We start from the raw sequence: 15,316 nt of genomic DNA, 5'->3' as shown, positions 1-15,316 counted from the left end.
CCAACCAACCCCAAACCGTTGATCATGTCTGTCGGCATAAATGTGGTGCACCCTGGGTACAGAGCGGGTGAGTCATCATGGAAAGCCAGCCCTGAACGTCTTCGGGCGAAACCGCCATGTCAGCTGCCATTAATCTCGACACGCCCATTGATCGGTGACGCAAAGTGCGTGATGTTGATGTGAGCCTACCGAACAGTGAAACGGAACCTCATCTAATAGTGCCCCCCCCCCACCCCGTAGAAGGATTTGTACTGGTCACCATGGCAACAACATGGAAGGCTACAGGTGCCCATTGCTGACAGTCAATCAAGATGGACACAAATGTCTTTTTTGGTTGTCGGGAAGTCATTAGTGCGTGTGTGCGTGTAGGTGTGTGTGTTTTGTGTATGTGTGTGTGTTCATACAAACAATCAAGGCCCTTACCTCTGTTGGCATGGCAACAGTCTTTCAGTGGGAGGGACTGAAGTCAAAGCGAGAATAACAAACGGAGGCCGAGGAAGCAGGAAGCCGCCCTGGTTCTCTCCGCTGTTCAGTCGATTCTGAATTAATCCAGTGCAGTGGGCGAGTCTCCATTCCAGCAAAGAAAGCAATCCAAAATGACTCGGACCAGTCACAAAGCAAGGGGGCGGGGAATAATGGCTCTCCCGTGTGTTTATGATACTTCTGTGCCTCATGTTTGTTCTCACTTACTTTTACTTACCCCTTGAGTATAGGTTACACACTCACGCATACGCACACGGACGCACACGGACACACGCACGCACACACACACACACACACACACACACACACACACACACGCACGCACGCACGCACGCACGCACTCACGCACACACACACACACACACACACACACACACGCACACGCACACGCACACACTTACACACGTACACACATGCATAGGTAGGTAGGTCAAACCAGTCCAACCTAATCCCCAACCCCTCACCTCCATTTTAACCAATTCAGCCCTCTGTGAAAGTTCCGCCTGCCCAACATTTGTGCCGTAGCATGTTGGTGGACATTGTGCATTGGAGAATTTGCTTCTTATGTGCACTCGAAGAAACAACTTGATGTGTTGTCGATGCTTGCTTTGATTCCGATGCCAAATTCATTTGCTTAATTTTAATGATCCTACAGCCCAGGGCGAACTCTGAGCATCAAATGTTGCTGGGATTCAAAGTTAGACCGGTTGGTTGGCTTTGTAGCCACCTTGTGGATGATATTCATCGTACAAACTACCCAAGGAAAAAGACAAAATGTGGATGTGGTGTCAAGTGTTGATTGCCTTGGAACCAAAATCTAAACGAGCCGGTCTCCTCGGGCGCGGCAGTAGCGAAGTCTTACATATGATCCCTTTTTAAATAAAGATAGTACGCTAATAGCTTTGCAAATGAAGCGACGAGGCAAACATTGATCAACATGCTGCCGTAAGAAGGTGGATGAGTAGCCAAAATCAACAATAGGTGACGAGGTGAGAGAGACACACACGCGGCCTTATCCTCCGTCCTGACGGGTTTGAACTTTAGTCCTCTCTGGCTCACCCAAAATGGAATCATTGCGTTACCCGGTCTAGCAGTTTATAAGTCATCAGCTCGGGAGTAGGGACGGAATGTTGGAGGAACGTAGGGCGGGGGGTGAGGGGAAGACGGAGGCTGAAAGAGTTGAAACACTGAGGAAAACTTCAAACTTCTCACCGCAGCTCCCATCATGCGGACAGAGGGTAAAGCAGAAGTCCTGGACACTGGAAGGAAACGAGCTTGCGACGCTGGCCGTGTCGTCAAGCGTTTGCTGGCGGTGACTGGGGACATGGTGTGCTTGGACAAGTACATGCAAGGTAAAGAATCTCAACAACTTCTTAATATAGGAGTGGGTAGAAGCATCTATGTGAAATTATACTGTGACTGTACTTTTGTGCTTGACTAGAGCGTTTATTTTTCATCTTGCATGTGAGCATGGGTGAGGTGAAACGGGGTGGGGGGAATACACAGCTTCAGAAAACATTGAATGAAAAATGAAATTGAATGAAAAAATCATTAAAAAAAGATGTTCTCTAGTTGAAACAATGACGTGCTTTAAATTGCCCATTACAAGCGCAAACCCCTGATCTGTCATGATCTGGTTGGCGACCAACGGGTGGCACCGTCGGCCCCGCCTGCACCTGCACAGGTGCTGGTCGTCCCGATCAGTGGCAGATTGCCACGTTCGGATTGGCGACCAACGGGTAGCGGTGTCAGCCTTGCCTGATGCCTCGCTGTGGCTGGTGGTTCCCAATCACTGATAGTTCATAGGACTCCCGGCACGATCATTCGGGGTTGGGTCATTGTTTTATGTTGTCTGCAATTGTATGCATTGTGCATTGTGCATTGTGCATGCATTGTATGCTGTGCATGTGTTTGTTTCATCTTGGCCGACTTTTACTCTTGGTTTTTCTTTTGATACTTTGTATTTTTCTGTTCAAATGATTTTAACGTTTGAGATTTTGTTCCTGTTGTCTTTATTTTAATACAATTTCTCAAATACAACCTGCTGCTCCCTCCTGCCTGCTTTTTGGGATCCACAACTGCCATCACCACCTTGCAAACCGTGACAGAATGACCCGACCAACCATCGGATCCGGAGGCACAACGGACCGGTCTCATTCCCACCCTGTGCCACGTTAGCTCATGCCTCGTCGAGTTTGAATTGCGTCACTCAACGAGCCGTAACGTCCACGTCAACGTCCGGCCGTGACCTCTTTCCAGGTGGCCGTCCAGGGTGACACTGGGTGTCTGGCAGTGCACGTTCACGTCCAGCCACGCTGTCGTCGTGCATGTTGAATTGAGTCGCATCCACGACGAGCCGTGCAACGTCCGCGTCTACGTCAGTCCGAGACCCCACTCACCGCTGGATCCCGGAGCTGCTATGGACTGGTCTCGTTTCCCCGGTGCCGGGCAGTTCGCGTCCACGTTTGCGTATTGAGTCACTCGACGAGCCGTAACGTCCACGTCAACATCCGGTTTAGACCCGTTCCCATACGGCCATCCGGGGTGCCACTCTGCGCCTGGCAGTGCAACGTCCACGTCGCGCCATGCGTCGTCACGTGAACGTGGGAGATGGATCACACTCACACCCACGACGATCCGTGCCGTATCCACGTCCACTTCAGGCCGAGTCCCGTTCCCATCAGGCCGCCGCCCATCATATGCTGGATGTCCACCATTGTTCCCTGGCGAGTTGGAACAGTTGGGAGAGAGTTGGGACTGTTGGAGGGTCCAGTAGGATTTTCCGCAGCCTAGTTTGGATTCTTGCAGTGTGTAAGTCCTCGAGAGTGGGTAGGGCGGTGCCAATGATTTTTTGCCGCCGTCCTAACTGTCCGTTGAAGTCGGATTTTGTCCATTTTTGTGGCGGCCCCGAACCAAACGGTGATGGAAGAACACATGATGGATTCGATGACAGCTGTGTAGAAATGTTGCAGCACCTCGTGTGACAGGTCATGCTTCTTTAGAAGCCTCAGGAAGTACATTCTCTGTTGGGCCTTTCTCAGGATAGAGTTGGTGTTGACCTCCCGCTTCATGTCCTGGGAGACTGTGATTCCCAGGAACTTGTAGGTCTCAACGGTTGACACGAGGCACCACAAATACACAAATAAATACAGAAAAAGATCAATAAATATATTGATAACATGAATAAGCAAATAAACACATACCCAAATAAATAAACAAAGACATAAAGAAATAAATGGATAAATAAAGAAATAAATAAAAACAAAAAAATAAATCTATTGATAAATGAATATATGAACGAATGAATAAATGGATGAATCAATGAATGAATACATGAATGAATCCATGACTGAATACACGAATGAATACACAAATGAATACATGAATGAATACATTAATGAATACATAGATGAAGAAATGAATAAAGGTGAAGCCACCATGCACCTGTGAGACGGCTCAGGTGGTAGAAGGGGCTTGCACAATCTACCGGTCCTTGTTTCTTCTTTCACACTGCTAACTAAGAATCCAAATTTAGTGGCGATGTTTCAATTCTTTGTTTCAGTTTCTTCTGACAAGAGAATTATGAGCACAAATCACAGTTTTGTTGCAGCTCACCGAAACGAATCAAGCAGAATTTGCAGCATATTTTTTTCCTAATTGTCCGCACGTTTTCCCAGACAAATGGTTTGTGCTGCAGCTGGCCGTGTGGGCCCTCCGAGGAGTGTCACGGGTGATTCTAGCCAACAACCCACTGAGTGGTGCTGTCATGCTGCTTGCACTCTACTGGGCCTCCCCCTGGCAAGGCCTGCTGGGAACGGTGGGCCTGCTGACCTCCACGCTCGTCGCGGTCATCTTGGGACAAGACAGGTTGAAACCACAAGCGCTGACACAGACGATTTTTTTGCCAAGAAATATTAGATTCGTTTAGATTAGATTAACCTTTTATTAATCTCACAATTGAGAAATTCACATATTCCAGAGTGGAAGTAATTTACATACTATCAGTACAATTTGAGAAGAAATACTTGCAGACACAAAAGTCTTGCCCAACACATCCATAAATGAGAAGAAACAAAGGCATCAACGTTTATGGTATTTTCACACCCATAGGGTGCACCCTTTTAAAAAATGTCAGTGATAATCGCTCGGACACTGTAAACAAAGGCTGAAACACAGGAAGATTGTCTTTACCTGCTGGCAGGGGGAGCAGTTTTCATGAAGCCACATTGTGTGCTCTTCTTTGATCGATGCAACACAGTATAACAGGTCTGGTAAGAGAACATATTGGTAAAAATCGTGGTAAGCCTTCATCTTCCTCCTTTGAACTGAAGCCATCGAAGTCATCGTCCTCAGTGTCGGAATGAAGCAGTGTAGTATCGACGTCGTCACACACTCCCTCAGCCTCTCGCTGTCTGCCGTTTCCAGCATCTCACCATCGAGCTCTGTTTCCTTCTTTATCGGACAGGGCGATTGTTTTTAGCTTGAAAGCCGCGTCATATGCCTTTCTTTTTGGATTGGATTGGCTGTACCTTTATCCGTCTCACAGTGGAGAAATTTACATTTCACAGCAGCAAAGTTATGACAGAAAGAGGAAAGGAAAGAAAGAAGTAGAAAAACAAAATGCAGGAAAGGCAGCCACTCTCACGGCGCCATCTTGAGGTCAAAAAAACAAAAAATGATGAGGGTATGTTCACGCTAATTTAATTTATGCACAAGTCAAGAAGTTGCGGTCTTCATCTACGCCTATATTCCACCGGTCTTAATCTTACGTTTTCTACTCGAGCGCCGCTGCAAGCCGTTAGAAATATTACATAAATTGACCACAGGGTTGATAGTTTTGGAAAAAAGTAGCGGCTTATTATCTGGAATTTACGGTATTAGTTACGGGCGCTATTTCTCTATTAGATACGTACACACGCAGGCATGCTAAAAGGTATGCTAGCTTATAAAATACGGCCGCATGCATGCTCGCCAACATATCATTTGCGTGTCATTGTCAAGGTCATTCTCATTGCCGCATGGCTCCTCAGAAATGTTTGCGAAAGCTCGAACAACAGCGCAAGCAGATGCATTAGCGGCTAATGGTTAGACCTGGCATCCAAAATCCATTCACATTTTTTTTTCTGTTTGTGATACTTTAACACATTGTGACGGCTTTATTTCCTATACACTGTATGATAGTTGTCCATGTTAAGCGCTTTGTTGCAGCCTCAGCTGTTGTTAAAGCGCTACTATATAAATCAAAATGTATTGTATTGTACAAAAGGAATCACAGTTTGTTGTAGGAGCACTGATGCACGAACGTTTGATGAATGTTGAACTTTCCCCATGTTCTCACCACCACACTGCTTTTGCACATCAATTGCCATACTGAACACACTGAATACGCTCACAATGCGTATGGACTGCTCAGAGCCTCTCATGCCATCTAGTGGTGATTTATCAGACTGTAATCTTTCCCAATATTTCTTATTGAGTAGCTACACAAAGACCTTTATCATCTTCTTCTTTTCCTTTCGGCTTTTCCATTCAAGGGGTCGCCACAGCGAATCAGTAACCTCCATCTTCAGAGGTATGATACGCATGTTTGTTTTGGCCTCTTTAAATGTAACTTTGGCGTCCTCTGGTGGTAACAATCGGTAGTGTTTAGTCCTAAAATGCTACTGGGGTGGTTTTGTAAGCAATAGTTGTATTTGTTTATTTATTTAATTGAAAACATCATTTTTACAATTGGCATTTTAAATGAGTTGAAAAACATTTTATTCCATATGAAATCAGATGACCCACTTCAGGGATATTTTGAAGTACGCCTTGATTTGTTGACAGTTTTGGTCATTAAATGTGTGTCCGCAGCGCAGAAGTGCGGGGGGACTCCATGGCTTCAACGGAATGTTGGTTTCCCTTCTAATGGGGGCATTCAACAGCGCCGGAGACTGGTACTGGTGGCTGCTGCTGCCTGTTTGTTTGGCCTCGGCCATAAGGCAAGACGCACACGCATGTCAATATTATTGACTTGAAACCCAATTTAAAACTGGAAAACCGGACCCATTGTGTCCGTTGGATGTTGTTTCAAAAAGTTGTATAAATGGAGCTGAGAGAGGCAGACCGATTCACCATAATCATGCCTTCTTCCTCCCAGTGTCTTCTTCTTCAGTGGTCTCTCGTCAGTACTAGATCGCTGGGATTTGCCAGTTGCGGTCTTCCCCTTTAACATGGTCATCGTCTTCTACTTTCTATGCATCGGCGAGGACAACCCCTACTTCCCGCGGCATCTCGCCATACCGCCAAGTGCTGTGACGCATAACGCCACGGAGCTCAGTGCAACCAAGGTATTATTTCCTGTTGCTCAGACCGGTTAGTCAAGAAATGGGAATTCCAAACACGATTGGCGCGCTAGCCAGGCTTTGAGAAGATGTTGAAAATGGCGCCGTTGCTCTATCCTGCCGTACATGGGTGCCTTGTACATTGTTATTTGACATTTAATAATAATAATCCATTTCATTTCTAAGCGCCTGTCAGAGATATGACAGTCAGACACTGCGGACAGAGAGTCGGAACACAGTATCCATGACATACGTCTGAATTCTGCAGCCCTCTGCCAAGCTATTTATTGAGAGTACATGCAAATTAAAGTGATACATTAGTAAAACACAGTTTTCTTGATTATAATACCACACCTCTGGACGTTCTGAGCACCAACAGCTGTAAGCAATAAATACAGTGGTACCTCGGTTCTCGAACGCCTCACAGTTCGAACAAAATATTCGAGATATTCTTGTTCGAATGCCAATACGACGCGTGAGTGCGTACGCGATGGTGGTGTGCTGAGCGGCATACGGGTGTATCGCTCTCTCCGTGACCTGTTGTCGCTTGCGGACGTGCTGCATTTTGCTCTTGCGTTTAATATAGGTGTACGAAGAGTTTTAGCCCCTAATCATGCCTCCAAAGAAAGTAAGTACTGCTAAAAGTGACAAAAGAAAAGTAGTGTGCACAACTATTGCATTTAAGAAAGAAATAATCACAAAATATGAAGGAGGTGTGCGAGTGTCTGATCTGGCGAGGGAATACAGCATGGCGAAATCTACGATCAGTACGATATTAAAGAATAAGGAGGCTGTGAAATCTAGTGATGCGGCTGTGGGAGTGAGAGCAAGTGTCATTGGATAGATATTTTAAGAGAAAAGAACATCCTGTAGCCCCAGTCATCCGTAGCTGTCACATTCCGAGCGAGAGTGACACGCGAGCTGACTCGTCGGAACGTAGTGGAATGTTTGGGATCCCAAAGCAGACACGTACTAACCAAGCAGAATGTTTATTCACAAATCAGAAAGAAAAACACAGCGAGTAAGAAGGCAAGGGGTGATCCGACCCGCTTACTACGCCAAAAAGCAAATGGCACACGAGGGTGCAAAATTACGCAATCCCGGAACATGACATAAATTTAGGGGATGGAGCGAAAATACCTCGGACCGGATACACTCGCGCATCGAAGGAAGAGTCCAGGTACGGTGGCGAGGTGAGTCAATCATCCGGCATTGGCGAGGTGATTGCGAGCCGTATAAATGCTCCGTGTCCGTGATTAGAGAATTGACAGCAAGTGGAGAGCGGCCGGGAGAGGCATCCCCCCCCCGCTGTCAACTCGCAAGTGACAGGAGCAAAGAGATGGTGTCGATGTTCGAACAAATCGCTTTTCGAACAGGGTCCTGGAACGAATTATGGTCGAGAACCGAGGTATCACTGTATTGTGTTTTCCATGAACTGATACATTTGTAACCTGGCTAATGACCTCTTCCTGTGAAGGAGTTTGAACTCCTAAATTACTCATGTGATAAGGAGTTTCCCAAATCCTAAATTCTGTGCCAGGCCAGATCTCAGAGATGAAGCTGACAGTTTAACTTGCTGTGTCTGTTGACCTGATTGACCCCAGGTTGTCTGTCCTTCAATTGTGTATTGAGTTAAGTGTTGACTAAGCAGATAACAGCATGAAACATTTAAATATGATAACTTCTTATTCTGTCTAGTCTCTATCAGCGCCTTTCAGAACTCTCAAGGTCACTTTAGAGTCACAGGATCAGTTTTGCAGTGGGTGAGCAGCGGCAGCCACACGCACCAGCGTTCACTCAAAAAGATAGAAATCTAGCTAGCTATATAGCAAATAGATATCTAGATAGCCAGCTAGATAGCTAATAGATAGCTAGATAGCTCATACTGTAGATTGCGAATAACTAGCTAGATAGCTATATAGCTAATACATAGCTAGGTAGCCAGCTAGATAGCTAATAGATAGTTAATAAGTAGATAGCTAGATAGCTAAAACTGTAGATAGCGAATAGCTAGCTATATAGCAAATAGATAGCTAGCTAGCCAGCTATTTATCGAGTAAATATCGAATACGTAGAGTAGCAACATGCAGGTATCCTAAAATATGTTTACCTTTCCTTTTTAGCATCTATTTCAAGGGTGTCAAAGTCATTTTTACCGCGGGCCACATTGTAGTTAAGGTTTCCTCTCGCGGGCCGTTATGAATTTGGGGAAGCCATTAGAAATGGGGGCATCTGTAAAAATGCTGCCCCCTCGTGGAAGAGACAAAACATTGCCAGAGATCTGACCAGTGCTTCATCGGCATGCCCCCGCAAGAAAAACCACAACCCGAAACAAATTCGGAAATGGTGCTGCTGGTCATATTTTCATCTATTTTGAACTTATTTGGAATATATTTTCTTTGAATTATTGAAGTACTTTTGACAATGTTACAGTAACTTGCAATAATATGAAATACTGTATACAGTTTAATAAGAAAGCTTCTACCCCACTTATGATGAACTGCTAAGCTTTTGGATATTTTGATTTTTGTTTCGTGTGAAAGGCTTTATTTAGAACAGGGGTGTCACTCTTTTTATGCCGCAGGCCACATTGTACTTACGGTTTCCTCTCGAGGGCTCTTATGAATTTGGGGAAACCATCACAAAGTTTCATCCTTTCTACATATTAAATATAGAGCGCACCTCAAATTATTGAGAAACTATTTTTCAAATTTGAAGTCAAAAACAATGACTGTTATTGTGGTTTACATGGGACAATTTGACATTTTGGTTCAAACTTCAGCAGGCATCATGGAACTTCACAAGTTTGATTTGCTTTTGCGGTCCGAATAGCATGACGTGGCGGGCCACAATTGGCCGACGGCCTTTGACTTTGACACCTTGATCTATTTAGCATTCACGTCTGTTTCTTCACATTCTTCATATTGTTCCCCAATTGCTTTCTGAATAATTCATTTTTTTCTGTTGTAGGTTCCTCTTGAAATAATCGTCTTCGTCCAGTCTTTTTTTCCCTCCTTCTTTTACACCCTCTTCATTTTGCATCTTTCACTTCCATTTCTCGGTCGTCTTCGGCCTCCAGAGATGATGATGACGTGGGTCCTATTTATATTTCCTTTCTTCATCTCGTACTCTGCCCAAGGTGGCAACGCAACAGCGGCATATGAAATCAAAACTGTACATTAGAGGAGTCGGGCTTCCGGTGGTTGCAAGTGATCAAAATATGATATTGTGCAACATTGACGGTCGACACGTTTGATGAAGAAAAATGTCAAGTAGCAGCTACAAAATGGGTCTTCAAAATGCCCTATTTAATAGCATTAAAGGACAACCGACGTCTCCGGACAAGTTGTGTCCATAATTTGTACAATGGCTTCAAATGACCGTTGTATAAAGTTCATCCTGTCTACTTGATATCTAATTTAAGCCTGTGGAAACGGAGGTGGCCACAGGAGGTCGCCATTTTGTGCCTCTTTTCTGGTGATCGTTTCTCCCCAATGTTGCCTCAAAATGACACGGAATAAATTCTTTAATCGATTGCAAACATGTATGCTTTCCTCTTCAGAACTATTTGAATCATATTCATAACTGGATGTGTAACAAGAAAGCATATTCTCCGAATCTGAAGCCATTGTTTTGATTGTCAAGCAATGCAAGACGTCTTGGCGTGACGTCACAAACTGAGGGTGGGACTTTCTGAAAATGCCCAATTCGCAGCTCAATTTTTTTGCAGATTTTAGACACTTAAAGTCATTTTTATTGGTGTTTTGCATTTGAATAAAAATATCATACTGCGTGTTTTGGTTATTTTAGATGCTATAAAACGTTTTTCTGATGTCAGTTAAGAAACAAAAAAGTGATGTCGGTTGTCCTTTAATATTTAATAATGTGAGCTAATCATTATTATTCTTATACTTAACACGAGGCGCTCTAAAAATGGCCACTCCAGACTAAAGCCTCCGGTCTGCATAGAGCCACTCAAAATACATAACATCCCGATGATGTTCTTTGGGGAACAGGTGTTACAAGGTATCCCCCTCGGAGTGGGTCAGATCTTTGCCTGTGGCTCCTTGGGTCCCTCGCTCCTCATCCTGGCCGGACTCTGCCTTTACTCCCCGCTGCAGGCAATCCATGCACTGTTGGGCTCTGCAATTGGAACCCTGGCTGGTGAGTTTCAACTGCCAAAATATAATCAATGATAACTAAGCTTGGATTTATTTTTTATTTAGTTGTGGTTTCCATTGCAGTTTTATTTGCCCAGTTGGCCCACAATAACTAACCATGCGCTCCTTTAAAAACCATATGTATATGCTGGTGACAATCATAAAAGTTTGGATATACTGTTTTTGCTCTAGAGTGATAATTTACAAATAGAAATTATGGACTTTTGAGAATGATTAGCTTCTAAGACATTGACAGGGTACAATGGAAAACATTTACTGAATAAATAAGTAAATAAATAAGTAAATAAATAAATAAATAAATCAATAGAAATACAAGGTACCATAAATACCGTAGAAAGTGAGGATTCCAACCCCTAAATGAACACATAAATGCATCAATAATGCCTAAATCTATTTTTGTGTTCGATGACGCAAAATATTTTTTTAATCCACATACTCGATTAACTGCTGATGGTCCGTGACCGTGAAAAAGAATGGAATGTCTTACTGCTGCATCTGCATCAACATTTCACGCCCCTGTGGATTTTCTCTCCCTTGGACACGTATCAGAGGGTCAGGAGGTGTGGGACAATTTGGGACATCATGCATGATTTCCTCTCATACACAAGATTGTGGAACTCATACCCTCACCACTCAAGCGCTTGCTTACAGCTGCTGAAATTATGTTTCTATTAAAAATAAAATAGGTCAGTGGTGTGTATGAGAGCATTCGAGTGGTATACATCAGTGAGAAAAATTCTGTAGAGGGCTTATGATGGTATTCTTGTCATAGGAATAAGTGCATTTCATTAGTGTGGGGAAATCGTGACCAATACTAAAATAATCTCATACATCCCACTATTTTGTTTTTGCTGCAATACACTGCTGAAACGCTCTCACATACTGTCCTGCAAATTATTAAAATGCTCCCATTAATGCTACTGATCTTGTTGACATGCTCTCATACAAACGATTCAAATGTCTCACAGATTCCAGATTTTATTTATTTGTGTGTTTGTCTATTTTAAATGTATTTTCCATGTTGTTGCGACCTCTGCACTGTGAAGCCGGTGTGCTAACCACTCGACTACCGGGCCGCCCTATTATATATATATATATATATATATATATATATATATATATATATATATATATATATATATATATATATATATATATATATATATAATAAAAATCTGAACAACTGAAATGCATTCACTCATTAATTGATTGAATATTTTTTACTGTGAAGAACAATTCCCGTTAATGTCTGAAGGCATCTTGGTATCATTTGAGCGACAAAAAAACATGAGTGAATTTCCAGAGGAAAAAGAAAATCCTGTTGTAGTGTGTGAAATGGTGTCACCACGTGGTTCGTGTTAGTACTGACAAATGATTTGTGCCCCTTCCAGTGAGTTTTGACTATGCGCGTGCATGTTGATCCAGGGTTGTCCATGGCAGTGCGCCATGAGTGCCTTTATGCGGGTCTGTCCGGCTTTAATGGAGCTCTTGGGTGCATGGCTGTGGCAGGACTTTTCTTCACCTTCAACTGGAGGATTCACCTGTTGGCCATCACTAGCGGTAAGACGCGACACATCCACACCACCGAAGGGCTAAAAATTTGTCAGAGGTGGCAAAAAAAAATATTCTAATGAGGCTTTCACGAGTGTTGTGTCCTCCTCAGCGTTCCTCTCTGCTTTCGTCGATATCGCTTTGAGCAATCTGCTGGGTGCTGTAAGTAGCCATCATTGCATGCCAAGTTTATTTTGTGTCCTCATCTCTTTCAAACCAAAAATCTCATTCATCCAAAAAATGGCATATTAATCAAGACATTCACTTAAGAAAAAAAATGTCACCCAATCACCCTAAAAACTGTCAGTCTCTCGCTCACCTCCCCCAAATAACACACGCCGCTTCCCCCCAGAAAAATTAACACCCACAAAACGTCTTGAATCAAAAATATGTTCATACACACGCAAAATGTCATAACCCACAAAAAAAAATCACACCCACCACAAAGCTCTCATGCGCATGCAAAAAAATAACTCGCGCTGCAACAAAACTCCCAACTCATACCAAATATTTTCAGAATAAAAAAAAAAACAACACACAAAACTCACACTAAAAAAGCCCCCTTACCTAAAACCTTTAATATACACGCGAAAAAAAAAAAACCTCAAAAAATGTCAACCCCCCAAACCCTTTGCAAAACTGCCAATGTTTTTTTGTTCACAAAACAAACAAGCACACACCAAATTATCAAAACACCCAAAAATCTCCATCACATCAAAAACTGGATCCTTCCTAAACATAAAAACCTCTCACCATCACCAAAACGCTGGCGCGTGTGGCTGCCGCTGCTCACCCACAGAAAAAAAAACTTATCCTGTGACTGTAAAGTGACCTTGACAGTTTTAAAAGCCGCTTAGAAATGAAATGTATTATTGTTAAAACTCATTTTCACTCACCGAAATACTTCCTATGTACACACCACAAAACTCAAACTCACAAACATTGTTCACATCCCAAAAACAATCTCAATCACATGCAAAAAAAAGACAAAAACTCTCTCTCACCTCCAAAATCTTCCCAACAAAATCATGCACACCCAAAAATTAAAAAAAACACGCAAAAAAAAACTAGTTCACACCCCAAAAAATTTTTAGATGTCATGTTTGGCCTAAACGGCACATCACGTGAGAGCGTTTCTTGTTGAAACCCACAATCGCTCAAAACACTTTTTAGATGGGCCTGCCAGCGTGCAGTTGGGCTGCCACACTGAGCGTGACGCTGCTGCTGTTGTTGACGGGCACTTTATCGGCCTATCGAATCCCCCTGGCTCGAGTCGAGGCCCCCGAGCGGAACCTGCACTCCCATGGCCGCTGGGAAGCTGGCAACACCGAGGAAAAAGACAGCACCGACGTGTAGCTCCAGATATTTTCGCCATGGATCTGATCCGGAAGAACAACTGCAGTTACGCGGCTGAACACAACTTACAAGTGGTGACCTAAGGCAACTTTTATTTTTACCGTGCACAAGTGAAGAAATAACTGCATATTCTTTTCTCACAATGTTGCCGTTGTGCTTTTTCAAACCTACGACTTCTTAGGCAAACATAGGATTAGTTATGCTGATGAGGTGATACCAGATCAAATGGGGCAATCAGGCCAGTCGCAGACTCCATAATCAGGCAGGACAATAGAAGTAATCTGTCAGGACTATAGAAGTAATAGGTGTTGCCCCAGGAAGTAGTCCTCTGCTCCCCCGACCTGAGAGCGGGGACCAATCATAGCAGAGTCTGGCACTGCCACGTCTGGACAGTAGGGCCAAAATTACCAGCAAAAGATTTTAGTTCGCTGATGAAGCCTCTTGGATAAGAAGCAAAATGTCCGACACCATTATAATCAATGTAATCAATATCTGCTTTTTTCCCTCATGATCGAACAATACTCTGCTCACAATGGAACGCTATACAAGGATAATGCGTCGGTGACAATAAGACGTGACACATGGAAGTGACGTGTGAGGAAGCGGAGGGGAGTCGTTTGATGCATTCAGGTGTGCACAGTTTGGTCGAGAACCCATTTTTGGTTGTAAACCAAGGCATTAAAAAAATGGGGGGGACGGGGTTGAAAACCTAATTGGTCCAGAAACAAGACATTGGAAAACCGAGGTTTGACTGTATTTCACGCCACGATTCCCTTAAACCAGGAGTGTCAAATTCCAGGCCCAGGGGTCAGATCTGGGCCAGCGCATCATTTTACTTGGCCCACGGAAGCAAATGAAACATCCTAAAATCCGTACTGACATTTTAAATTGGCATCTGTATTACAGAACAGGGACATTGTGATCATTTTATTGTTCCCAAACCTCTCATCACTGTAAGTTACACAATCGCTCGACAAATCTTTATTCTTGACCAATGTATTTATTTTCAGTCATAATGTTCCTGAAGCGCATTGCTCATTTGTAATTACTTTTGATATCCACTGAAGGCTCAAGAACTTTTTTGCCACCGTGTTTCGATTTGATGTTTACAATCTACACACTTTTGGGTTTGGTCTGAAGAAACATGCAAAAGTGCTTTTCAGTCAGCTTTTCGGTCAATCAAATGAGGGGTCGAGAGTGATTTGTAGAAAAAAAGAACAACAATAAACACCATTGACAAAATACTAGCAACAAACATATCACCTCTTGAATGAAGGGACATTCCCAGTGCTTACGTTCACTCTAAGGGTGACGTGCGGGTGTTGTTGTGCTTCTCGTCGCGTGTTTTGGCTTATCAAGTTATTTCACAAGAAAGGCCTGTGAAAGAGTGAATCCACAAAAGCACACAGACAGATGTACAAA

General features: G+C 43.5%; 1 protein-coding gene across 3 annotated transcripts; it reads left to right on the top strand.

Annotated features, from left to right (window-relative positions):
- The first annotated feature begins 1,286 nt into the window (after positions 1-1,286).
- On the top strand, positions 1,287-13,978 carry LOC148902246 (urea transporter 1). 3 transcript variants are annotated; one of them, XM_088990619.1, is made up of 9 exons: positions 1,287-1,472; positions 1,701-1,835; positions 4,161-4,350; positions 6,342-6,464; positions 6,623-6,812; positions 10,823-10,970; positions 12,413-12,547; positions 12,651-12,700; positions 13,712-13,978. In XM_088990619.1, the coding sequence occupies exons 2-9, from the start codon at positions 1,709-1,711 to the stop codon at positions 13,892-13,894; spliced, it is 1,146 nt and encodes a 381-aa protein (XP_088846745.1). In that variant the 5' UTR covers positions 1,287-1,472; positions 1,701-1,708; the 3' UTR covers positions 13,895-13,978. The 3 variants fall into 3 exon arrangements, with proteins under 3 accessions (XP_088846745.1, XP_088846744.1, XP_088846743.1); XM_088990618.1 differs by lacking the exon at positions 1,287-1,472 and having other exon boundaries at positions 6,337-6,464; XM_088990617.1 differs by lacking the exons at positions 1,287-1,472; positions 12,651-12,700 and having other exon boundaries at positions 6,337-6,464.
- Positions 13,979-15,316: the final 1,338 nt, after the last annotated feature.

The sequence above is a fragment of the Hippocampus bargibanti genome, linkage group LG02, assembly GCF_051943395.1.
Source record: "Hippocampus bargibanti isolate YZ-2025 linkage group LG02, ASM5194339v1, whole genome shotgun sequence".
NCBI classification, from domain to species: domain Eukaryota; kingdom Metazoa; phylum Chordata; class Actinopteri; order Syngnathiformes; family Syngnathidae; genus Hippocampus; species Hippocampus bargibanti.
This window is presented reverse-complemented; position numbering and strand designations above follow the sequence as displayed.